The 26663-nt window shown below is 48.7% G+C and overlaps 1 protein-coding gene across 5 annotated transcripts in view; it reads right to left on the bottom strand.

The window, feature by feature from the left end:
- Positions 1-22642, bottom strand: part of CFAP74 (cilia and flagella associated protein 74) — a 66172-nt gene extending 43530 nt beyond the window's left edge. For 2 of the 5 annotated variants that reach the window (XM_072820057.1, XM_072820058.1), the window contains exons 1-9: positions 22223-22371; positions 13148-13233; positions 8413-8497; positions 8172-8318; positions 6534-6632; positions 5763-5867; positions 1937-2110; positions 1168-1278; positions 699-801 (exon numbers count right to left, since the gene is read on the bottom strand). In XM_072820057.1, coding sequence (XP_072676158.1) covers positions 699-801; positions 1168-1278; positions 1937-2110; positions 5763-5867; positions 6534-6632; positions 8172-8318; positions 8413-8497; positions 13148-13214 — 891 coding nt within the window. In that variant the 5' untranslated portion in view covers positions 13215-13233; positions 22223-22371. Of the gene's footprint in view, positions 1-698; positions 802-1167; positions 1279-1936; positions 2111-5762; positions 5871-6533; positions 6633-8171; positions 8319-8412; positions 8498-13119; positions 13234-22145; positions 22174-22222 lie in introns of those variants that run through there. The other 3 variants (XM_072820053.1, XM_072820054.1, XM_072820056.1) reach the window with 3 other exon arrangements.
- Between the last annotated feature and the right edge of the window lie 4021 nt (positions 22643-26663).

Below are 26663 nucleotides of genomic sequence, written 5' to 3'. Positions count from 1 at the left end.
TTGCAGAGCTACCCCGTCCCTGGGCCCTGCCTACCTACCAACTGACCATCCTCAGGATCCTCAGGGGTTCCCCTAACTGACATGCTGTCTTCCGCAGCTCTGCAGGATAGGCTGCCAGCCTCGGCCCTTTGCTGTTTCTTGGCCACATTGGGCTTTCCTCCAAGAGGCCTGCTCTCTCTTGCCTCTGAGCCTTTGCAAATGCTGTTCCCCTTCATCCCCTTTCCACTTCCTAGGCCTAACTTCCACAGCCCAGGCCCCAGGCAGATGCCACTTCCCCCAGCGAGGTCCTGGGCCCCTGCACGTGGCCTCACCCAGCCCTGGTCCTCCTGGAGCCTTGTCATCACTCCTCCCATGGACAAGGCCCCCTGAGGACAGGTTTGTGCTACTTTCTTCCCTGCCAGCTAGGCATCTGGCTAGAGCCAGCACAGACCTGTGGGTGACGGATCCTTGGGGAACCTTAGTGGACCCCCAGGCAGCCACTTGTGGTGAGTCTGAGGACCCAGGATCCATCCCAAGGAGCAGGGATTCAGGACAGGGTAGGGCAGACTGAGCAGTGTGCAGGTATAGAACGGCCTGGACAGGCTCCTGGAGGATTGCACGGGGCCCTGAGGGTGTCAGGAGGCTCTCACATAGTCCCTCCTGGATTGCGATGTGCCCTGCGGGCAAAGGTCGATGACAGATTTTGAGCGGATGCCTACCCTGTTGGCAGTGATGCTGTTCTTCAGAGCCAGCACGGCGTCCATGCGCCTCTTCATGTGCTCCCGGGACTTCATCTCCTCCTCCTTCTCCTGCTCCCGAATTCTGGAGGAAGGTGGATTTTTCACCAGAAGTACCAAGGTCATACTGACATGCTAGTACAGAACTGGAAGGAGCCTGGGGGTTGGTTGTGTCCGCCAGGAAAACAAAATACATGCAAAGTGCTGTGCTGAATGTCACGAGGAAACACTGAGGCATGTTTCTCTGGACTAGAGGCTCCTGCCATTTTATGGTAGGTCCTCTTCTGAAAATAATGGGCGATCAGAGCAAAACTGAAAACAAATTTTACTATTTTTTGACAGTCAGGTGATGATTTAATAGTAAAATTGGGGAATTTCAAATAAAAACAAAGGATCCATTCTTATATTTCTCCTCCAGGGTATCAACAGGAAGAGGATCTGAATACGCTACCTTCTCAGGGAAGCCTTCAGGAACTTCACTGCGATCCTGTGATTCTTCTGGGCATCTTCCACCAGCTTCTGGTGCCTGAGCACATGATCCTTCTGGAGGCACATGGACTTCCTGCTGGTGCATGGGGCAGTGGGAACAGAAACCCGGGCCCAGTAGCTCTGGAGGGGCCACACCCACCCAGGGGAACAAGTGTCCCTAAGGCCCAGGGTGGCAGCACCTGAGTGCTTGTGCCGAGGACGAGGTCCAGGAGGGGGACTCGGGGCAGAGCTGGCACCAAGGGCAGGATGAGAACCAAGCTGGTGGGGAGGGGTGGGTGAGGACTCTGTGAGTGACCAGGGGCTTGGCTCCCACAGAAACAGCGGAGAAAGCTGGCAATGGGTTGGCTGGCATGAAGAGGGGCAAGAGTAGAGTGGACCTCGGGGAAGGATTGAGAGCTAAGGAGATGGGGACTGCACCAGGGGAGCAGGAGTGGGTGTTCATTTGCAGTGGCCGGAGCTGGGCCCTGTGGCCCTGACACCCCTGCAGAAGCTGCTCTGCCCTGCTTGGGAACCTGGCCAACTAGGAGGCTGCTGGACAGGGGCTACACCTGGGGAGTGGGGCCTAAGCCTCTGGGAGCAGCCAGAGCAGGGATGGAAAGGAAAAGTGGATGTTAAGGTCGCTAAGTAGGGGGTTGCAGGGGGACTCTGGCCAGGGGCGGGGCTCAGGCAGGACCACAGGCAGGCTGGTTACCAAGAAGCAGCAGGTCCCCTGGCAGGTCCTTGCCACCCACCTGACTCTCAGCAGCCGGTTCCGCTTGATCTTCTCTGAGGCCTCCTCCTCTTTGTGGAGCTGCTTGGCCACCTGCTCCCGGAGGTACTTCCTGCTGGTCACCTCCTCCTCTTGGGCAGACTTTCGGACATCCTCCAGCTGTCCCTCCTGGATTGCAAGGTGCCACATGGTGTTCCTTCAAATAAGAGGCACTTTTGTTGGAGACCTGGGGCCGTACCCTCTGTGGAGCGTCCACTCCCAGGTCTGTGAGGGCCTGGACATCCAGGTTTGACAAACACTACTGAAGGGCAGCTCCTCCTCCTGGGAGCCCTCTGGGCCTCAGTTGCTAGAGAGCAAGCCTCCCCCTGTACCTGCAGCACCCCTGGGCCCTGCCCTGTTCCAACCTGGGTCTCCCTTCCCGAGTGCCCACGGGCACTCACCTGCACCTGCCCCACCTGGCCTGAGCACTGATGTGCACCCTGAAATAGGCCAGGGACACAGGTAGGAGATGCTGCCTTTGAAGGGGGCTTCCTGGGATGCTTGGTGGCTCAGTTGTTGAGCGCTGGCCTTTGGCTCAGGGCGTGATCCCGGGTCCTGGAATCCAGTCCCACATCAGACCCCCCGTAGGGAGCCTGCTTCTCCCTCTGACTATATCTCTGCCTCTGTGTGTGTGTGTCACTTGTGAATAAATAAAATCTTTTTAAAAAAATGAAGGAGGCTCCTGTGGCATTGGGATGCAGTACAGACAGGGCATGGAAGGGAGGTGGGCTGGATGGGCAGCAGGAATGTTTGAGCATGGCTGATTGGTTATGGGGTCCTCAGGCCTGAAAAATATGTGGTCAGAGGGAGGTGACAATGGAAGGAAGGTCAGAGGGCCAGAGATGCTGCTGGCCTGGAGGACAGGGAGAGGGATGAGCCCAGGAAGGAGTGTGCCTCTAGGAGCCAGAAGGGACCTGAAAGCAGCTCTCCCTAGAAAGGAAGGCACCCCTGCCAACTCCTCGGCTTTAGCCCAGGGAGGTCTGTGTGGGCATTGACCTCAGGAACGTGAGATACCTGCATGCTGTCTGCAGCAGTGACAAAAGGAATGTTACTGCTCTCAGGCTGGTGCCTGAGCATGACACTCTACCTTGGAGGCTGGCTGGGAAGCGGCACAGAGCCCGCGGAGTGAGCAAAGCCCTGCCTGCCCTGCCCGTGACCACTCTGACCCCTGGTGAGATAGAAGTTTGAGTCCAAGGACACAGCAACTGTGCGATGTGGGCCACCTGTCATGAACTTCATGTTTTGCTTATCGTGTGTCTCCTATTACCACAAAAACAGAGGCTCCCTGGGCATGGCTTTTCATTTGCTGTATTCACTGATGAATCCCAAATGCTTAGAACAGTGTTTGGTATGTAGCAGGTGCTTTACTACTATTTGTTGAATGACTACGTGAGTAGCACTACTTGAGACACCAGGCCGCAAATTCAGGTGACTTGCTAGCACCCCAGTGCACATGAGACCCCCTGGAGGGTCCTCCCCCACCCACACCTGGGGCCTCCTCAGAATCCCAGACTCATGGATATTTCTGCCCAGCACGTGGTTGGAAGCAACACAGGATGGCCCGAAGGCACGTCCTCCTTGAGAGCAGAGCTCCAAGAACCTGCATCGGGTCAATCAAATCACCTGAGGGACCACCTGTGGAGGCTGCAATCTGCAGAGACCCTGCAGCACTGCAGGTGTGGCTGGTGGCCCAGAGGTCAATGGCCTGAGGCATCAAGTGGGCGAACTTCTCAGAACTGGCCCAGAGCATGAGGATATCGAGACCCCATTTGAGAGAACCCTCTCATCAATGAGGCAGACAGGCTAGCCACACAGATTTGCCCTCTCCAGGGCCGAGCTGGCCCCACTCTGCACATGCCCCTCAGGACCCAGATGGCCTTCCACTATGGCAGATGCAGTGATTCGGGCCCTCAGGAATGATCTGCATACAGGGCTTCCTTCTTCACCTGTGTCTTTGTCACTGCTGTGATTCCGAGGAGGCACAGTGGCTCAGCTCATCATGCAGCCCCATGACTTCCACACAATATCATTTCAGAGAGGACAGTGCTGAGATGGTGTAAACACCCAGATCACCACTTGCCAGGTGCCTCAAGTGCATAGTGGCTGGTTTTGCTGGGGAACTTGAGACTCAGTATGAGGTGACCAGTCTCCAAGATGACAGCCTGTGACCCTGCCTCCTGTATGCACACCCCTGAGTTTGCACCCACCTGGCCCCATGGTTGATCCAAACATGGCAGAAATAATGGTATGTCATTCTGAGATGACTCTGGGGCTTTTGCTTTGCTACTGCCCCCTCCCTCCACATTGTTCACCCTGGGGCTCAGTGCCCTGTCACAAGTAGCCCTAGGATGAGGCCCATGTTGGGTGGAACTGAGTGAGCAGAGGCTGATACCCCAGCCCAGTGAACCTTCCAATATTGCCTTGGCTGACACCTCATGGGAGACCCTGAGCCAGAACCCCTCAGCTACACTACTCCTGGGTTCCAGACCGTCTAGGATGGCTGAGGTAATAAATGCTTGTCATGTTTAACTGAGGATGCACCAGATTACCCCTACATGCGAGAACACAGGTGCATCTGGGGATCTGACAAGGCAGGAGCTCCAGGGTTTTTGCCATTCTAGTAAAGACTACTGCCCACCTGGGTGCTGGTTGGTGAGACCTGGCTCTGTGGCCAACTGTCAAGCAAGGGCTACACAAATGCCCATTGTCCTTCCTTGCTTGCTCACAGATAGATCTACCATCCTGGCCATCTTACTCTCACCCCTCTCCCCATTAGATTTTGGGGAGGGTGTTATGCTTTAGCCCACGGGACCCAGGAGATCAGACCAGCTTGTGTCTAACTCACAGGAGGGATGGGTTATACACAGATTCCTGGCCCCAAGAGTCGCCATGGGGGGGGGGGCGGTGGGCATCTGTGGTTCTTCCAGCAGAGGGGTGGCCTGTGGCCGACGCCCTGCCCAGGTCTGTCTATGCCCTCTTGCCCCTGGGGGAGGGGGTCACCGTGCAGGGAAGCAGGACATGAGGGACATGACCCATCTGATTCCCTCCTGAAATCCCTTTTTTGCTTCAACTGGCTAGAGGCAATGCTGATGTTCACAGCCTGGTCTGGAAAATATTAAAGACAATGCAACAGTCTCTTTTCTGGGGGATGCTTTACAAAGGTTGTGAAACACTTTTTAATCTTTTTTTTTTAAGGGAGAGTGTGAGCAGGGAGGGGCTAAGGGAGGAGAATCTCAGGCAAACTCTCCAGCCTAGAACCTGGGGCGGGGCTCCACCTCCTGACCCTGAGATCAAGAGTCGGACGTTCAACTAACTGAACTGAGCCTGTCAGGCGCCCCCAAAACAATTTTTAAAATGGTGCTGGTGAGGGACACTTGGGAGGCTCAGCAGGCGAAGCATCTGCTTTCCTCTCAGGTCGTGATCTTGAGGTCCTTGGACAGAGCCCCACATTGGGTTCCCTGCTCAGTGAGGGGGTCTGCTTCTCCCTCTACCCCTCCCTCCACTCATGCGCTCTCTCTTTTTCTCTCTCAAATAAATCAATAAAATCTTTTTTAAAAATGGTGCTGGTGGTTCTTGGGAAGCACAAAGCAGGAAAGGGGAAAAGGAAAAGAAGCAGATTTCATAGTTCTTAAAAATGTAAGCACACATGGAGAAAGTGGGAAACATTTCAAAAAATGTGAAGTCTTATCCTTTCAATGATTTCATCAATGAGCTCCCTTCCAATTTCTTGGCAGTTAAAGTCAACACTCAATACTTGAGGGGCAGCATCCAGCCACCCACAGGAAGGCTGCCTGCCTTGCCTCACTCACTCGCTCTTCTGCAGCAGGGCCGTGATCTTCGACTGCATGTCTCTCTCGTTGTCTAGCTCCATGCACAGGCGTCTGGACACTGCCTGGAGGCGGCCCACGGCGGCGCTGCTGATGCACAGGGGCAGGGGGCAAAGGAGGCTGGGAGGCGGTGTCAGCCCGGCCCTGAAAGCCTCCCTGCAGCTGCCACCCCACAGGCCTTCCCGGTGATGCCCTTGAGAGAAATCTGTCTACACCAGCCAATGGGGATGGCAGTGGGTGTGACCTCCTACACCCACCTCTGGCTGCTTGGCCAGGTATAGAATTTGCTGGAGAACCTGCCCTGGTTACACCTCTGCCCACCTTCCTCATGTTTCTTCCCCTAAGCCCATTGGTATCCCTGCACTGTCCCCACAGGGTGGCCCCTCTGTTCGGGGTCTCTTGGGGTTTTGCACAACTTCACTCTCCAGAAGGTTCTTTCCTGGTTACTACAGAGAAGCTGTTTCTGTCATTTAGGTCCTGGCCTGGAGGTAATTTCTCAGGACACCTCCCTGGGCATCTGCCTCAAAGTGATTACCCCTCCTGACCTCATGGCCATCAGCTTTCTTGTCCTTGTGATCATCTGTTTGTTTCCATTTGGGGTTGTGTGTTTCCCACCCTGGAGGTCAGCTAGGCTGCTTCCTCGTGTACTCAAGGCCACAGGTGTTGGTACAGGTCATGGTTGGAGTGGGCCCGGATGCCCCTCTTTTGCATGGCACTAGTCAGCCCCCTCAGTGCCCAGTGCGCAAGACCTACGTGTTGTTGGCCTCTTTTCCCGCAGCCACCTCAGCTGCCACGCTCGCTTGTTGTTTGGTGATGGAATCTATCCTCTGGTGGCAAGCACGCAGCTCTCCTCTGAAAGTAAACCGGAATCTGAGTAAGTGGTTCTCTGGAATTCAGTCTCTCTGCATGCCTTCCCGCAGATGCCTCGATGATTACCCATCTTCAGAAAAGGACAGTGGGGCTCAGGGCAGGGTGAGGTCTAGGCCTTCACAGACTAGGTTGGTATTTCCCTCCAGCTCTCCTTGCCTAGGCTAGGTGCTGCAGTCACCTGTCCCCCTCACCCAGGCCAGGGGCTGTCCCCCTTGCCCGGGTCAGCAGCCAAAGTCACTTGTCCCCTCTCAATCAGGCCAGGAGCTGAGGACACCTGTCCCCTCTCACCCAGGCCAGGGGCCATGTCACCTGTCCCCTCTCACCCAGGCCAGGGTCTGAGGTCACATCATTTCTCCAGGGATTTCTCTCACATAAGCAAGCTGCATGATCAGGGTATTGGACATCTGTTTTCTGAAAGCCACCTGTGTGACCTCCTCCCAAATGAAAATTAACATGAACCAGCACAAATGAACGAGCTCAGGCATGTAAAGGGCACAGGCAAGAGGGCATCCAACTGTGGCACCTCATCCGTGTTCTAAAACCCACAGACCCAACAGCCAGCCAGCCAGTGTGTGGGCCTGGATTGAACCCTGATGCAGAACTCTAGCTCCTGTGATGAAAACGGCAGAATCAAACTTGCTCTAAGCTGCCCTGTGGACCTGGATGCAGCACAGGTAGGGAGAGGTCCATTTCCTTAGGGAAAATAACTTATAGCAAAAAGAAATCACGTAAATGCACGCATGTCTTCCAGAGAAAGAAACAACGGGAAAAGGTTAACGGTGGTGTAGGGGTGACAGCTATAACCGTCTTCAAAACTTCCCGACTTTTCTGTGTTTCTTCACAGACATTGGGGATCACCTATATCCCTGCCGGTGCTGACCGAGGGGCCTGTGGGACACGCAGGAAGGGCCTGTGGGGCACGTAGGGGCACCTGAGGGCAAGCCCCATACAGGGCACTGGCCAGGTCCAGGCCCAGCGGGGGCGACCAGGGCACCGGCTGCAGCTTCACCTGACCACAGCCCACAAGGCAGGAGGTCTGCCCATCCAGGACTCCAGGACCGCCTCCAGGTCTAGCTCCAGAGCCTCCAGAACAAGGGTAGCCCCGCCCACCACCTGCCCACCCCCACCACTACTCGCCACGCCCACCACCCTGCCCCCACCCACCACGCCCGCTGCTCCCCACTGACCACGCCCACCACTGCTCACCCCTCCTATTACAGCTTACTACCTAGGCCTCACCCACAGCCACGTGCCACGCCCACCACTTACCACGCCCACCATTGCTCGCTACCGCTGCTGGCCCCGCCCACCACCACTCGGCTAACTTGATTTTCTTTTTCTTTATTTATTAGAGAGAGAGAGAAAGAAAGTGAGGAAAGGGGTGAGGGAGAGGGAGAAGCAGACTCCCCACGGAGCCCAGAGCCTGGAACAGGTGGTGGGGGTTGCCAGGCCCGTGGTGGGACCGGATGCCAAGCTCATGACCTCCACTGAGGTCAGACTGAGCCCCCTGGCGCTCCTCACCTGGTTTTCTGAATGAAAAGCTCTTTCTCTTCTCGCAGCTTCTCTAGGTGGCTCCAGGTCTTCCGCAGGTGGCAGGCCTTGAGTCTATCCGGGACTGCAGGTCTCTTCTTACTTTTATCAGCATCTGTGCTCTGCTTTCTCTGTGGGCTGAATGTAGAAGGGACGCCACCTGACCTCGCTGCCCAGCTCAGCCTCTCTACAGAGGATGCCCAGGCTGGGCTTGCCCACCCGCATCATTTACCAGCAGTATCCCAAGTCAGCGCTGTTTGCAGCTTCTGGAGGAAGAAACTCAGCCTCATATTCTGGATCCTCTAGGTCCTCTCTTTCTAGAAATCGAGGCAAGAGAGAAAACAGAGCAGATGTAGACATTCAAGTCTGAAGCCCTGGGATAAATCCAGAGAGCTCAAACTGACAGGCAACTATGCTGATGGCACCTTAGAACCACGGTTCTCAAAGTGTGGCCCACCCAGGGAACCCTGATGTGAGTGCCTGAAACCCTTCTAGAGTGTCTGCAACATCAAAACTATTTTCTTAATAATACTAAAACATCATTGTCTTTTTCACGCTCATTTCTTAAGTGTAGAGTTTTGCAAAAGCCACATGACCTATGAATCACAACAGACTAACTTCGATGAGATATGAGGATTCAACCATCTTCTGATAAATCAGACTCTTTCTGTTACCTATAGTAGTTTCAGTTTTGCTAATTTAAGTGAATATTAAAAATTTTCAGCTTTAATATTTAATACAGCAAATATTAAAAGATACAATTAACATAAAAGTTCTTTGGGTCTTCAATAATTTTTAAGAATGTAAAGGTTCTCTGACAGAAAAGTTTGAGAAATACTGTCTTAAAGACTTCCAGCAAAACATGGCCAATCTACACAATACCATATATTACTACTCCTTCATTAAATCTCGGTGAAAATGACTGGAAAGGAATTAAAAAAGGCATCAGTGCAAATCACAAGGAGTATAGGAAGGAGAGTGGACAAGAAAACCCTACACAATTTTAGAAGATGGAAAGGTTGGCACTGATTTACCTCAGCACATTCCACCATATCTTACCTCACCATACCTCACCTAATCTCATTCAGTTCACCTCAACTCATGTCACCTGACCTCACCTCACCACACCTTACCTCATATCACACCTCAACTGACCTCACCATACCTCATCTCATCTCACCTCACCATACCTTACCTCATATCACCATACCTTGCCTCACCTCACTATACCCCACTTAATTGTACCTCAACTCACCTCATTTCACCTTACCTCATATCACCATTCCTCACCTAACCTCAACACACCTCATCTAATATCACCTCAGTTCACCTCACTTCATCTCACTACACCTCATCTCACTATACCTTACCTCGCTTCACCTCAACAAACCACAACTCACTTCATCTCACTACACTGTACCTCATGATAGCTCACTTCACGCTATCACATCTCACCATAACTCACTTCACCATACCTCACTTCATCTCACCTCACCACACCTTACCTCACTACACCACACTTCACCTTATCTCACCACATCTCACCTCAACTCACCATTTCTCAAAAATCTCAACTCACCTCACTTCATCTCACACCTCACCTCATCTAACTTTACCTCACCTTACTCCAAAACAACTCACCTAATCTCACCTCCATTTATCTCACTTCATCTCACCACACCTTACCTCACATCACAAACCACATTACACTACACCATGCCTATTCTCACCTCAATCACCATACCACATCACTCCACACCTCACCTCACCTCACCCAACCTCACATCACCACACCTTACTTCACCTCACCATACCACAACTTACCTCATCTCACCACACTTTACCTCATCTCATCTCACCTCACCATACCTTACATGACCAAATTTCACAACACCACAAGCCATACCACACCATGTCTCATCTCACTTCACATCACCATACCATGCCACTCCACACCACACCTCATCTCACCACATCTCTCCTCATGTCACATCAACATACCACATCACTCCATACTTCATCTTACCTCACCTTACCACATCTCACCTCACTTCACATCATACCTCACCTCACCACACCTCCTCTCATTTAACCTCACTTCACCATAGCTCACCCATCTTATCCCACTATACATCACACCTCACCTCATCATACCTTACCTCACCTCAAGATACCACATGATACCTCACCTCAAACACCTCACCATCCCTCATCTCACCAAACCTCACAACCCACAAACCATACCATACCACACCACACCTCATCATACCACATTCCACGTCTCACCCTACAAAACCTCACTTCACCACACCTCACCTCTACAAAACCTCACTTCACCACACATCACCTCACCTCATCATACCTCACCTCAACATACCTCACCATACCTCACCCCACTACATCTCTCCTCACCCCACTACATCTCATCTTATCTCATTGCACCACACCTCACTTCACCACACTACACTTCACCATACCACACTTCACCTTACCTAACTCCACCTCACATAACTTCACCTCACCTCACTTCACCTAATCTCACTTCATTTTACCATACCTCCCCTCAATCACCACATTTTACCTCACCTCACCACATCACAGCTCACATCACCTCACTACTCCTTACCTCACTTACTAAACCTTATCACACCACAAACCAAACCATACCACACCATATCACTTCACCTCATCACACCATACCTTACCTCACCTCAATCACCATACCACATCACTCCACACCTCACTTGACTTCACCTGACCTCACCTTACCACACCTCACTTCACTACACCACACCTCATGTCCTCACACCTTACCTGACCTCACCACACCACAACTCACCTCATCTTACCCACACTTTACCTCATTTCATCTCACCTCACCACACTTCAGCTGACCAGATCTCACAATACCACAAACCACACCACATCACATCTCATCTCACCTCACATTGCCATACCATGTCACTCCATACTTCACCTCACCTCATCCCACCTCACCATGTGTCATGTCACCACACCTCACCTACCCTTATCTCACTTCACCACATCTCACCACACCTCACCATACCTCATCCATCTCACCACACCATATCTCACCGCATAATACCTCACCTTACCTCAAGACACCTCACCACATCTTACCTCACCACACCACACCTCACCTTACCATACCTCATCTCAACTCAAGACACCTCACCATACCTCACCTCACCTCGCCTCACTACAGCTTATCTCACCAAACCTTACAATACCACAAATCACAGCATATCACACCTCACCTCACCAAACCACTCTCCACATCTCACCTCACTAAACCTCACATCACCACACTTCACCTCACCTCACCACACCACATCAGACCATACCTCACCTCAACACACCACATGATATCTCATCCCACCTCAATATTCTTTTTTTTTAAATTTTTTATTTATTTATGATAGTCACACAGAGAGAGAGAGAGGCAGAGACATAGGCAGAGGGAGAAGCAGGCTCCATGCACCGGGAGCCCGACGTGGGATTCGATCCCAGGTCTCCAGGATCGCGCCCTGGGCCAAAGGCAGGCGCCAAACCGCTGCGCCACCCAGGGATCCCCCACCTCAATATTCTTCACCCATATCTTACCTCACCCCATTGCATCTCACTTCACCTCACCACAGTTCACAACATCACACCATAACATACCTCACCACACCACACTTCACCATACATCTTTGTGTATGGTGAAGTATATTGCGTATGGTGAGTACATCTCACTCACTCACTTCACCTTATCTCACCACACCTCACCTCACCTCACCATATCTCACTTCACCAAATTTCACTTCAACACACCACACCATACCTCACCTCACCAACCTTACCTTACCTCACCTTACCACATCACACTACACCTCACCACACCTCACCTCACCACCTTACACCACTATAAACCACATACCACACTTCACCTCACCTCAACACACCATACTTTACCTCACCATACCTGACCTCACCACCACATCTGACCTCATTTCATGTCACCATATCTCATCTCACCTTACCACATCTTACTTCACCTCATCACACCTCATTAAACTTCGCTTCACCTCATCACACCTCATCAAACTTCACTTCACCTCATCACACCATATGTTACCTCAGCTCACATCACCATATCACGCAATACCACACCTCATCATCTCACATCACCTCACTAACCTCACCACACCTCACACCAGACCTCTGCATCACACCTTACTTTACCACACCTCACATCAGCTCACTTCACCTCACCACATCTCACCTTACCACACCATACCTCACCATGTCATAACTCATCTCACCACACCTCACCACACTTCACTTACCTCATCTCATTACACCTCACCATACCTCACCTCACCACACCACACTTCAGCCCATCTCACTTGATCACCTTACCCTTACCATACTTCATATGATCTCATCTTGCCTCATCTCACAATATCTCACACGACTTCACCTCACATCACCATGCCTCACTATACCTACTTCAGTACTGAGAAAGAAGCCATGCTGGGGGTAGATGGAGGACCAAGGATATTAGTCCAAGTTGGATTGTCCTGCCTGGTGCCCAGCATCAGCCTACATCAAAGCACATCTTAGAAAATATTTGAGATTATCAGTGATTTTTTTTAATCTAACAGCTTTCAGGCAAAGAAAACAAAAATAGGTCATATTCAAAGGGTTGGGATAAAAATGGCATCATATTTCTCAATAGAGATGTTAGAAAATAGAAAACTATGTTCTGCCACTTTCAAGATTCTCAGCCATAATTTATCTTTCTTTCAACTAAAGACAGAAAAAAATAAGCTCCTTCTTTGAGAAAAAAATAAGCTTAAAAGATGTAGTCTTTCTTATGAAAAATAATTAAAGGAAACTATGAAGCACATCATTTATCTTCATTTTTGCTAAACACCTGTTATTTGTGAAAAGACCTTTATTACCATCTTCCGAAAGTGGGACATTGTCCAAAAGCTCCTTCTTAGGGAATAGGCTAGCATCTTCTTCCATCTTGGGAAGCAGAAATTAGCTACAAAAAAAATTATTACAGACATGCATGAATAAGATCATAGTTAAAAAAATAAATCTTGGATTTCATGAGAATTATTAATTTCTCTTATAAAAGACATTAAGAAAATGGATAAGCCACAACCTAGGAAAAATATTTTTTAAAAAGATTTTATTTATTTATTCATGAGAGACACAGAAGGAGAGGGAGATGCAGGCTCCCTGTAGGGAGCCTAATGTGGGACTGGATCTCTGGACCCCAGATCACAACCTGAGCCAAAGGCAGACGCTCAGCCACTGAACCATCCAGGTGCCCCTAGGAAAAAGTATTTGTAGCACATAAATCCGACAACAGTCTTATATCCAGAATATATAATGAGCCCCTAAATATCAACAATATAAAGTCCAACTCCAACTAAAAAAGTACAGAGGGGATTCCTGGGTGGCTCAGTGGTTTAGTGCCTGCCTTTGGCCTAGGGTGTGATCCTGGAATCCCAGGATCAAATCCCACATCAGGCTCCCTGCATGGAGTCTGCCTGTGTCTCTCTTCTGTCTCTCTCTCTCTCTCTCTCTCTCTCTCTCTCTCTATGTGTGTGTGTGTGTCTCATGAATAAATAAATAAAATCTTTTTAAAAAAAGGTACAGAAATTTTAGGACAGACGTGGTAAGGGAAGATACACAAATGGTCCATAAGCCTGTGAAACTGTGTGCAGCAGCATTGGTCACTGGGGAAATGTGAAGTAAAGCCAGAATGAGACACTGCCGTACACCTATTAGAATGCCTAAAATAAAAAATATAAATACTAAGTCATAACACTAAATGTTGACATAGACTTACTGTGTGACACAGAAATCCTACTCAAGATATGTGCCCAAGAGAAACAGAAATATGTCCTTAAAAGAATATTGTACACGAATGCTTTTGGCAACCTTACTCATATAGCCCCCAACTGGAAACAACCCAAGTGTCCATCTCTGGGAGATGGAACACTGCTCAGTGACAAGATGAACGAAACTGATCCATGAAAACATGTGGATGGATCTCAGAAACATTATGTCAGGTAAAGAAAGCCATAATACAAAAGACAACTAAGAAACCCAAATGCAGGCAAAACAAATTGCTAGTAATAGTGGTTTCTGGGTTAAAGGCAGGGAATGGGGTGGGGCATGAAGAACATGGTGGATAGGGGATGTTCTAGATCTTGTCTGGAGCAGGGGTTACACAGGTGTACATCATTATAAAAACTCATCCAAGAGAACATTTAAGATATGTGTGTGATACAGCATGTTATACATGTTACAGTACAGTTCAAAAGCAATTCTTAAGGAATTTCAGAATATTCATTGCACTTTGGTTATCATTTGGGGAATGTTAGGAGCTTGTCTGCATAGAACTTGGTACGGAATGTTGTTATTATGCAGGAGATACTAAAATTGTAGATGAATTTGTTTTTCATTGCTTAATTTAGCAATTGCTTCAGAATAATTCGCTGAAAAATATTTTCAAAGCCTAACAATGTTTCCTGCATAAATCATTAATAAGCCAATGCTAGTAATTCATTTTGTAAAATGCTATAAAGAAACAATCATGGGTTACAATTCTGAGAGGCAGAATTTTAAGGCATCTTATAAAATGCCAACAATATTCCTCTCACTTGAAAAAAGTCTATTAACCTACTGGTCAGTGAATGGCAGAGCTTTTAGAAGCTATCCACAAAGTGGTCGAATCTGTTCTGCTTCATGCCCAAGAACTCCATGTGTTCATGATAATGTAGTTTAATTGACCCCCCCCCATGAATGACAGTCTGATAAGAGGTGGAACATTGCACATATACAGTTTCATTTAAAATGATAACATTAAACCACATATACTTTTTTAAAAGATTTTATTTTTAAGTAATTTCTACACCCAATATGGGGCCTAAACTCACTATCCGGAGATTAAAAGTCATAGTGCGCCAGGGTGGTGCAGTTAGTTAAGCCCTGGATTGTTGATTATGGCTCAGGTCATGATCTCAGAATTGTGAGATGGAACCCCATGTCTGGCTCTGCCCTGGGCATGGAGTCACCTTAAGATTCTCTTTCCCCCTCTACCCCTCACTACTCCATCCCCTAAAACAAAAGAAAAAAGAAAGAAAAAAGAGTTGTTGCTCCAGTGATTGAGCCAGCCAGGTGCCCTAAACCACATGCACTTTGAATATCCAGTTAAAAATGGTAGTTCCAGCAGGTGGCCTCTGCTCCCTCTTAAGTTCTCCCTAAAACAACAGCAGAAAGATTCAGAGCTCTAACACATGAATCTACAAGTTCAAGGCGAAAAGGAGAAGAATTAGTTTGAACAAAACAGAGCTGGGAAGTGTGAGGATGATATCGCCCAGCAGGTGGAGGCACTGACTGACCGACTGAGACTGACCGTTGAGGGGAGAAACTTGTACCATGAAACCCTGAGTATGTAGCACAAGCTGGCAGAAGGCCCCAGAACTGGGTGTCTATGAAGCGAGGGTGAAGTAGAATCAGAAACAGAGATTTGCTAAAACATGCTTAAGAAGCAGCTGGAACTTCCATTTCTGGTTTTGGCAATGTGGCTGTCCAGTGTGCCAGCCATCACACTAAAAATAGGCAGAAATTCAGAGTAAAACTGTATTTTAATTGCCTCAAGAACCTCAAAGAATTGACTAGAAAATCAAAAATCATCAGGTCAAAACCTAAGTAAAGGCAATAATATAAATAGTTAAAATGCCCAAGGTAAAACAACAACAACAACAACAAAAAGTGTTTTTTTTTAAATTGGTTGAAAAGACCAATAACAACCACCAAGAAATCTAACTGTCCACAATTGAAATCTGAAACACAAGCCTATGGAAGCACCGCATTTTAAAAGTCAGAAAAAGATGCTCTAGATAGAAACCGTAAATAGGAAGCTGGTGGAGTTTTATCTAGAAACACATGAGATACTCTGAGCAAAAAGCAGTAACAGCGATAAAGAACATCATGACCAGATGTTCGGCTCACCAGGAGGATGCAACAATTTTAAATGCACGTGCATCTACTAACTTAGTCACAAAGTAAACAGAGCAAAGATTGACAGAACAAGGGAAAAAGTCAAAATACAAACTCTACTGGGAAATTTTAACACACCTCTTCTAGGAACTGGTAACAAACCCAGATAAAATAAGTCATTAATGACATACATTTCGATGACATCATCAACACACTGAACCTGACAGAAGTATCCAAAACGTGACAACTACAGAATCTTAGGTGCTCCCTAGAAGCATACACAGAACATTTACAAATGCCATCACCAGGTCCAAAGCAGATCTCCATAAGTTTCAAGGACTGAAATGGTACAAAGCTTCATACAGAGTAGGGAATATAGTCAATTACGTCGTGATGACTGTATACAGTGACAGATGGTGATGGGACTTCTGGTAACGATTTCATAATGTCGATAAATATCAGATCACTGCAGTGTCCACCTGAAATGAACACAATACCATAAATCAGTTATTCCTCAACAAAACAATCATAAAAAGCTTGTTCTCTGACCAAGTCATCAGCCCAAATCAGTAACAAATAGAGAACTACTTTTAGAAACTAAGAAACATACTTTCTTTAAAAAAAATAAAAAAGATTTTTATTTATTATTTGAGAGAAAGTGAGAACACAAGTAGGGGGATGGGCAGAAGGTAGAGAGGGACATGGGACTTGATCCTAGGACCCCAGGATCATGACCTGAGCCAAAGGCAGATGCTTCACCAACTGAGCCACCTGGGCATCCCAGATTTATTTATTTGAGAGAGAAAAGAGAGAGAGAGAGAGCACCCCTTGTGCAGGGGGAGGGGGTGGGGGCGGGGGAATCTCAAGGAGTGTGCCTGCGGAGCGGAGCGAAGAGCCTTGCCCTACCTCTGTCTCAAGACCTGGAGATCATGACCTGAGCTGAAATTAAGAGTCCGAGGCTTATCGGAGTGAGCCAACCCGGTGCCTCTAAGAAACATCCTTCTAAAGAACTCCTGGGCTGAAGAAAACATCATCCCAGATAAGATACAATATTTCAACTGAGTATAATGATAGTGCCTGTTGCCCTGCGGGGCATCTGGAGCCCAGTGGATTGGTGACCCTAACCGCCGCGCCTGTTGGGAAAAGGCTAAAAGCTCATGCGCTAAACACGTAGTACAAGCAGTTTCATAAAGAACTGCAAGATAAACCCAAAGGAAGTAGAAGGAAGAAAACTAAAAAGATAGGAAATTCCAGCAACAAAAACAAATGTGAGAGAGAGGGTCTGAAAACCAGAAGTTTTGTATTTTTTTTTAAAGATTTTAGGGCAGCCCGGGTAGCTCAGCAGTTTAGCGCCACCTTGGCCCAGGGCCTGATCATGGAGACCCTGGATCGAGTCCTGCATCGGGCTCCCTGCATGGAGCCTGCTTCTCCCTCTGCCTGTGTCTCTACCTCTCTCTCTCTCTCTCTGTGTGTCTCTCATGAACAAATAAATAAAATATATAAAAATAAATAAATAAAATATTTTATTTATTTTTTCAAGGCAGAGACATAGGCAGAGGGAGAATCAGGGTCCCTGAGGGGAGCCCAATGCAGGACTCAATCCTGGGACCCTGAGATCATGACCTGAGCCAAAGGCAGACGCCCAAATTGAGCCACCCAGGTGACCCTCCACTTGCACTTTTTAAAAAGACTTGGCAATCTTACACCAACATGGACTTCTCTAACGTGGGAAAGGCTGGATGTCTCCAAACACACGCAGGAAACACCATCCATCCTCTTAACCTGCAGGGCCAGGGGCTCCCAGCCAGAACCCACAGGAACAAAAGGCACTCCCAACTGGAAACACTTTCAGACTACACGCCTATGAATGTACAGAATCTAAGTGGGCACACTGATATCCGTTATCAAAGTCATTGAGACAGTTTAGTAATGTCACTAGATATAAATTCAATCATAAAAACCAAATACATTCCCATTTATCAGAACATATGGGAAAATGAGATTTGGAAAAGATGCCATTTCCTTATAGTTACATCAATAAATATGAAGTACCTAAGAACCAATATGACGAAAGTGCAGAACCTCTACAGAGAAAATGCTGGAGACTCCCTGGGGGACATTCAAGGCCTAAATAATAAATAGAACAAATGATCCAGAAACTTCCAACATACGGATGTCATGGTGGAAAAGAGGGAAGGGGAGACCATTTTAAGTTAAAAGGGTCTTAAGAGACAAGTCAACCACCTGCAGTACGGTGGGTCTTGTTTGGATCCTGATTCAAGAAAGCAGCTGTCGAAGACATTTTTGAGATGATGTGGGAAAGTAAACACAGATTAGTATTAGATTTCATTAAGAAATTCATGTTAATTTTTTTGGGGTGGATGATGACTTCGTAGTTATGCTGGAAGTGAGTCTACCTGTTAGAGCTATAGTGACAGGTAAAAACATTACATCTGGGGTTTTCATTAAACTACATCAACCATAACCTGCCAGTGAGGAGCAGGGATGGGCCCGGAGCCACATAGCTGGCAAGCTCGGAAAGTGATGGTACCACCTTCTCTACTTTCTGAGTTTGTAATTTTCCACAGTAAAAGTGCAACGAAAGAATAAAGCCAGTATAAATACAAAAATGCTCAAGTACTGGAGACTCAGTGTTGTCGAGGTGCCAGTTGTCTCCAAATGGCTCTGCAGATTCACAGACCCGCACCCAAATCTAACAGGCGTGCGTGTGCCAGAGCACGTGTGCAAGATCGACACCTCAGGCACGGCCTTCGTGCCGTGACTGGTTCCATGTGGGTTAGAGACACACATGCACAAGTTACTGCAAACCCAGTGACTTAACAGACTTACTACCTTATTATTGTGATGGTCATATTCTGAAATGAGTCTCACTGAGTTAAAATCAAGGTGTGGGCAGGGCTGCATTCCTTTCTGGAGGCTCTTGGGAATATTCCAGTTTCCCGAGGTCACCCACACTCACTCCATGGCTCAAGGCTCTGTTCTACCATATTCAAAGTCAGCAGTGTGATGTAGGCCCTTTCTCCTGGGGCTCCCTCAATAGCTCTCCTGCCTCCCTGTTCACTTCTGAGGACCCTGTGGCTGTACTGGGCACACCTGAATGATCCAGGATAATGTCCCTATCTCTAAAACCCTGGTCAACAACCTTAATTCCCCTGCCACATCTCTAACATATCCCCAAATTCAAAGGATTAGGTCATGGACATCTCTGGGGGATGTTATTTGGCCTCCTATACTCTCTGCCTCAGCGATTCCACCCCTGGGTGTGCACCCTACAGACACTCTTACATATTGCATTAGTTTTGTGGGGTGGTCATTGCAAAGTGCAAAACACAGGGTGTCTCAGCAACAGAAATGTATACTCTCATACTTCCAGAGGCCAGGAATCTGAAATAAATGTGCTGGCAGGACGATGTTCCCTCTGATGTGCTAGGAGAGCATCTGTTCCACGCATCTCCCTTAGGTTCTAATAGATCCCTGGCTTGTGGCAGGCTAACTCCAGCATTCACCTGACGTTCTCTCTGTGGGACATCTACATTCAAATACCTCATTTTTATAAGGATACCCGTCATATTCAGGACTCCAGTATGACCTCATCTTAACTAATAACATTTCCCAGGACCCTATTTCCAAATGAGGTCACATTCTGAAATACTAGGGCTTAGGGCTTCCACCTATGATGTTTTCCCCCTGAAGGAACACAATTCAACTTATAACACACTCAACACCAGGAGACATAAGAGGACCTCCCAGAGCTGCAGTGCTGGTAACAGCAGGAAGTCCGAAGACCAATAGCCAAGCAACACCAATAGCAGGATTCCTCCCGTATAGCGCTCTAGGGAAACGAAGAATTGTCCACAGCTGTGTCATACTGTGGGCGCACCTCTTCAGCACAGCTGACAGGGAAGGTGCAAAAGCAAATATACTGCCTTTCCTCTTTCCTCCACTTTCAGAGGAGGTACCCCAGATGGGGTGGGCCAAGCAGGATCCACAGTGGCCCAGACTGGGATGCCAGTGTGGGGGAGTCGCAGCCCAGAGCAGGATGTCAGGGCCTGAGTAGGAGGAAGGCCACCCTGGAGGGCACTGAAGCCCAAACAGGGTGGGGGAGCTGTCCCCTGTGAGACACTCGGCACACGCATGGGAGGGATGACATGGCCAGAGTTTCAAAACGTCTCCCTGTGTAAATTACCAAGGTACAAAGTAACACCATTTTAATTGAGTGATCAGGGTAAATTTCATCGGTAATGTGACAAATGTGTCACCGTGAGCCACCGGACTGGGTAGAATAAGCAGAAAGTTGTGCATAAATTCTATGACTTTCCTGCCAAGGATGCATAATGCAAATCTAATCTTGAGGAAACATGAGACAAGCCCACAGGAAGAACTTTCTACAAGCCCGCCCACAGCCAAGTCATGAAAGCCAGGGAAAAGTGGGGACTGCAGTGGACTGGGAACTAACAAACACGACAACAACAGAGTGCAAAGTGCCGTCCCACACTGGGTCCTTTTGCTTTTGTGACTTTATGGGATCGATGGTCAAAACACTTCCCTGGGGCTGAGGACCCGTGGTGCTGACACCTGTGACTGTCCTGACTTTGATTATCACGCTGGGGTCACCTGGGAGAACGTTCTTGCACATAGGAGACACCCTCTACAGTGTGGTGTGGTCAGAAAGCATCATGGAAGCGACTTAAGCTCAAATGCTTCAGGAAAAGATTTTTGGTACTGAACTTGCAATTTTCTGTAAACGTGGGGTTGTTTCAAAAATTAAAAAAAGAACATATACAATATTATTCCATTTATATGAAGTTTAAAAACCGGCGAAACTTAATTATGTTGCTTAGGAAAGCGTACATAGGTGGTACACCTATGGAAAATCAAGCAAATTAGAACCACAAAAGCCAGTCCCCATGTCTTGGGGGTGAGTGAGGTCAGCAGGCGGCAGCAGAGCGGTGGCTTGACTTTTGCGGTGCTCACATGGTTTTATTTCTTGACCTGAGCAGTTGTTACTGATGTTCACTTTATTTTTTATTTTTTTTTTAATTTTTATTTATTTATGATAGTCACACAGAGAGAGAGAGAGAGAGAGAGAGAGAGAGGCAGAGACATAGGCAGAGGGAGAAGCAGGCTCCATGCACCTGGAGCCTGACGTGGGACTCGATCCCTGGTCTCCAGGATCGCGCCCTGGGCCAAAGGCAGGCGCTAAACCGCTGCGCCACCCAGGGATCCCTGATGTTCACTTTAAAAGCAATTTGTGCGCTGTGTGCGTGGATGTGCGCGCGTCTACCTGCAGAAGGTACCTGTGAAGGAACCCTTGGCGCCTTGGGGGACCAGCGCAGTCTGCTCGGACTTGGCGCAGCACCTGGCGCGGCACCTGGCGCAGGGCAGATGTTCAGCAAAGGCGCCTAGACAGCAGCTGGTGGGAAACAGCACCGGCCTCTCCGCTGCCCAAACCCGGTTATCCTTTCAAACACCCAATGGGGGCGCCTGTGTGGCTCAGTTGGTGAAGCGGCGGGCTCTTGATCTCCGCTACGGTCTCAATGTCAGGGTCCTGAGTTCAAGCCCCGCTGGGCGCGGAGCCTACTTAGAAAACTCCAGGGGGGTAAGGACTCGAGAAGGACACCGGGAGGACCGAGGAAGCACTCCGGGAGCCCGGAGAGGATCGCAGGACCACTCCGGGAGCTCGGGGAGGACCTCGGGAGCACTCCAGGAGCTCAGGGCGCCAGAGGGAGCACTCCGGGAGCTCGGGGAGGAGGAGCCCTTCCTCCCAGGGGCCCACCAGCCAGGCTCCCCCCAGCTCTGCTCAGTGCCCGGCACGGAAGATCCGCGACCGCACCCTACAGCCCCGCAAAGCCCGGCGCACGACCCCGGGGGGCGGCCGCGTCAGGGCAGAGCCCCAAGACCCCGGGGGCGACCCACCGCAGCAAGTGCTCGCCTGTCAGAACCTGGGCGGAGGGCGCCGACCCAGGCCGGGGGCTCCGGACCGACGGACCCACCTCTCCGCGGCCCGCCGAGGTTCGCTGCAGCTCCTCCCGGGGCTCCTCTGCAGCGCGGGCGGCTGCGGCGGCGGCGTTGGCGGCGGGCGACTCCATGGCAACGGGCCGCCCCAGGGGGCGGGGGAGCTCCGCGCCGCACGCACCCCTGCCCCGGCGGTGGTTCGGTCGGCGCGGCCCGGCGCAGGCGCAGTGCGGCCGGGCCCGGGCCGGAGAGGTCCCGCGTGGAGCGGCTGCCTCGGTGGACCCGACCGCGCGCGTGGCGGCCGCTCAGGGTGTGGCCCAAACAGGCTCCAGTTCGGATGGGCGGTCGGCCGCAAGAAGGCGGTGTGTCCCCTGAAATCGGGCTTCCCGGCTGCTGCCTGTGGGGCAGAGCGCTGGCACACGCGGCCCGCCGCGCGGGAGCGCCACTGAGCGCCCCCTCCTCCCCACCCCGGCCTGCCGTCGCCGTCACTCCGCTGCCCTGGCCCAATCCCTCATTAGGCGACCCCCCTGGCGGCGGAGGGTGTGACGAAGGCCCTCCCACCAGCCCCGGGGCTGGGGGGGGCACACCCTGCCCTTGGGAGCGCCGCGCCTGCACCTGACTGGCAGGTGGCTCGCCCTGCGGGCCACGTGCTAGCTTCGCCCCGGGGCTCCTGGTGCCACAGCGGGGAGACGGTCCAGCAGAGCCACCAAGCCTCGCAAAAAGCGCAGCGAAGGTGGGAACCGTGCAGGTGAGCGGGTGGCGGAGCGCGCACCTCCGCCCTCATCGCCCGTCCCCAGCGTCCCGGCCCCCTCCCTGCTCGGGATGCTGGACTTGAGGGCACCATATCAGCCCACAATAGCTTCTCCAACAGAAATTATACTTCTTTTCCCTCACCCCACGCACGCAGCTAGGCTGCCTTCTTGACAGCTTTGCCTCTCTGGGCCTTTCCATAATCATCAGTGCCCTTTCCACGACAGAAGGGAAGATAGCGGAGGACTGGACACAGCCCAGTGTCCCGCAGGAGGAGCCGCACAGCGGAGCAGCTGTCACAGGTGCAAGGACGGTTCCTATGTTCTGCTGCCGGCTGATCTTCAAAGCTTATGGTTGAGAAAAAAAAAATGTTGTAGGACAGTGTGTGTAGAATTTTACTAAGAAGGGGCAGAGGCAGTTAAGAACATACATGCCTATTTTCCTACCTTAAAAAGTAACATAAAAGTAGTTACCAGCCCGGATCAGGAGGATGACTTGTAGGTAGAAACTAGACTTCTCTAAATGTGCTTGTCCCTTTGGCTATGGATTTGTGTAATTACAACGAAAAAATAAATCAATTCCTACAAATGGAAAACAAAATGAAACAAATGAACCTAATGCATGTCAAGTTGGTAGCTTAACATTACAGAAAAGAATTCAAGTGACTTTAAAACCTAACAATTTGATTGTTCTTAACTAGTAAGGGCAAAAGGAGCAGCAAAGAAATCTCAGGTTGTTTGCAGTAGTCCTGGTCTTCCTAAAAATATTGTTATTGCTGTTCTGGAATTGCATAAGTGAGATATAGTAAATAATTAGTATGGTAATAATAGGAACCAACATTTTCAGCTCGAGAGAAGAGATAGAACTGTAAAATAAGTTAAAAACTTTTTAAAAAATATTTTATTTATTTATTCATGAGAGACACAGAGAGAACGAGAGGCAGAGACACAGGCAGAGGGAGAAGCAGGCACCATGCAGGGAGCCCAACATGAGACTCGATCCAAGGTCCCCAGGATCACACCTTGAGCCAAAGATGGCGCTAAACCTCTGAGCCACCTGGGCTAAGTTAAAGATCTTTAATCTTGGGTTTAAATGTAAAGTATTAGCATGAATTAAAAAAAATGTATTTCTGGGGCACCTGGGTGGCTCAGTCAGTAAAGGCTTGGACTCTTGATTTCAGCTCAGGTCATGATCTCAGGGTTGTGAGATTGAGCCCTGGTCCAGCTCTGTGCTGAGCATGGAGCCTGCTTAGGATTGTGTATCTTCATCTCCCTCTGCCCCTCTGTCCCTGCTTGCTCTCTCTAAAATAAGTAAATAAATAAATAATAAAAAATTTATTTTTTACCTCTGTCTACTGAAAAGGTCTAGAACTGTCCGACATGGTAGACAGTGAACACATGTGGCTCTTTAAATTTAAAATTAATTAAAATTAAATACTTGAACAGATATTTGTACATTAATATTCACAGCAGCATTATTCATAATAGCCAAAAGGTGGAAACTACCCAAATGTCCATCAACCATCAATGGAAGAATGAATAAACAAAATGTGATAATATACATACAATACATACAATAGAATATTATCCAGCCTTAGAAAGGAATGTTGACACATACTTCAGTGTGTGTGAACTTGAAAACGTTGTGCCAAGTGAAAGAAGCCAGACACAAAAGAACAAATATTGTTTGATTTGACTTGTGTGAGGTACATAGTGTAATCAAATTAATTTTTTTATTTTTATTTTTAAAATTTTTTTGTGTGATCAAATTAATAGAGACAGATAGTGGAATGGTGGCTGCTAGGAGCTTGGGTGGGTGTAAAATGAGGAGTTAGTGTTTAATGGGGCAGAGTTTCAGTTTGGGAAAATGGAATGATTTTGGAGATGGGTGGTGGTGATGGTTGCGAACAATTTGAATGTATGAATCGTTGGTGAACTAATGGTTGAAATGAGAGGCACCTGGGTGGTTTAGTCAGCTAAGCATCTGCCTTCAGCTCAGGTCATGATCCCAGGGTCCTGCAATTGAGTCCTACATCGGGCTCCCTGCTCTATGGGGAGTCTACTTCTCCCTCTGCCCCTCCTCCCAGCTTGTGCTCTCACCTTTTTTCTCTCAAATAAACAATTCAACCTTTTAAAAAATGATTAAAGTGATAAAATTTATGACATGTATATTTTACCACAATAAAAATATTACAATTAAATAAAAGTTAAAATTCCATTCTTTGGAGAATCTGGCTGGCTCTGGCAGTGGAGCAGGCAACTCTTGATCTTAGGGTTGTGAGTTCAAGCCTCACATTGGGCATGGAGCCTACTTTAAATAAGTAAAAATAATTTAAAAAATAAATAAAATAAAATTCCATTCCTTGGTTGCAGTAGCCACATTTCAAGTGTTCAGTAGCCCTGTATGGCTAGTAGCTGCCATATTAGACAGCATAGATATAAAAAGTGCTTCTCTTGGGTTGCATTGGTCTAAAAACAATCACTAATTCAGTAGCAGTGAGCACTTTTAGCAACCAGCTTGTTTTCCTGCATGCCATTCCCACTCAAAGAAACCACAGCTTCTTAGAAAAATGATTTCAGATCTAAGGCAGAAAACACATAAGATGATCCTGGAGCTTCTTATCAACAGGAAGCCAGGAAATTATCAATAAGTCTAGCTCTGTGTCAGAGGGCTTGCTAGCCAATGTGGAGGTGCTCCCATTGGCCAAGGTAAGGACAATTTGAGTATCAAAAAGAAAAATAAATACAGTGGATTGGAGCACAGCAAATATGTTAACATCCATGAGTTCATTTAAAAAATAAAATCCTTGTCGATCACCTGAAGGATGCTGAGATACTGAGTCACACTATTCTGTAGCAGCCATGGACGAGCTTCATCCTGATCTCCTTTCAAGAAAGGATTTGCATGTAGCTGTGAGAAGTGCAGCTAGCTGCCAACCTTCAGTGCAGGGCCTTGAGCTGGGTTCACTTTCTTTCTGGGTAGTTCCTGGTCAATGATCCAGCATGGGAGGGGCTCTAGGTGGACCATATCCACCAACCTAGGACTCCTCTAGGACAGTCTTCACTCCAGAGTTCCTCCATCCCCTTCCCTTGGGTTGGCCAAAACTTTTTCAGATTTGCATTAAAGTTAGGTTATTCCTGCCCATTTCTGCTTCTTCCCACTTCCCATCGCAGGCTTCAGATCAGTGCTGTAGTCTGCGGGCTTCCTCAGCCCAATTTCACTGCCCACCCTCATCCTCCCATCTTTTATAGGCATGAGCCCCCAGTAAATCTCTTGCACTCTTCCATCTTATAGCCTGTTTGCTGGAGAATACAAATTAACAGTTGGTAGCAGGAATGGTCTGAGGAAGTACATGGCAAGATGGGGATTTGTAACTAGATCACTCACTGCCCAGTTGGGTAGTATGTGGATGCCTTGTACAGGGTGGCAGCCTATTGATACAATTTTCACCAATAATAAATTGGGAGAACAGTTGTTGGTACAGTGACTGAGAAGGATGTGTGTTTGGCAGGGTGAAGGAGATATGTACAAGAACAGTAAATCTCAGGGTCATGAGATTGAGTCCTGTGTTGGGCTTTGTGCTCAGTCTTGAGATTCTTTCTCCCTCTCCTTCTGCCCCTCCAGTTCATGCTCTCTTCTCTCTCTCTCTCTCTCAAATCAATCAATCAATCAATGTTAAACAAAAAGAATACTACAATGATCTGGCTGCTACCAATTTACACAAACATC

The sequence above is a fragment of the Canis lupus genome, chromosome 3 (assembly GCF_048164855.1).
Source record: "Canis lupus baileyi chromosome 3, mCanLup2.hap1, whole genome shotgun sequence".
Taxonomy (NCBI): Eukaryota; Metazoa; Chordata; class Mammalia; order Carnivora; family Canidae; genus Canis; species Canis lupus.
Note: the sequence above shows the minus strand (reverse complement) of the source record. Positions and strands in the feature narration are given on the sequence as shown.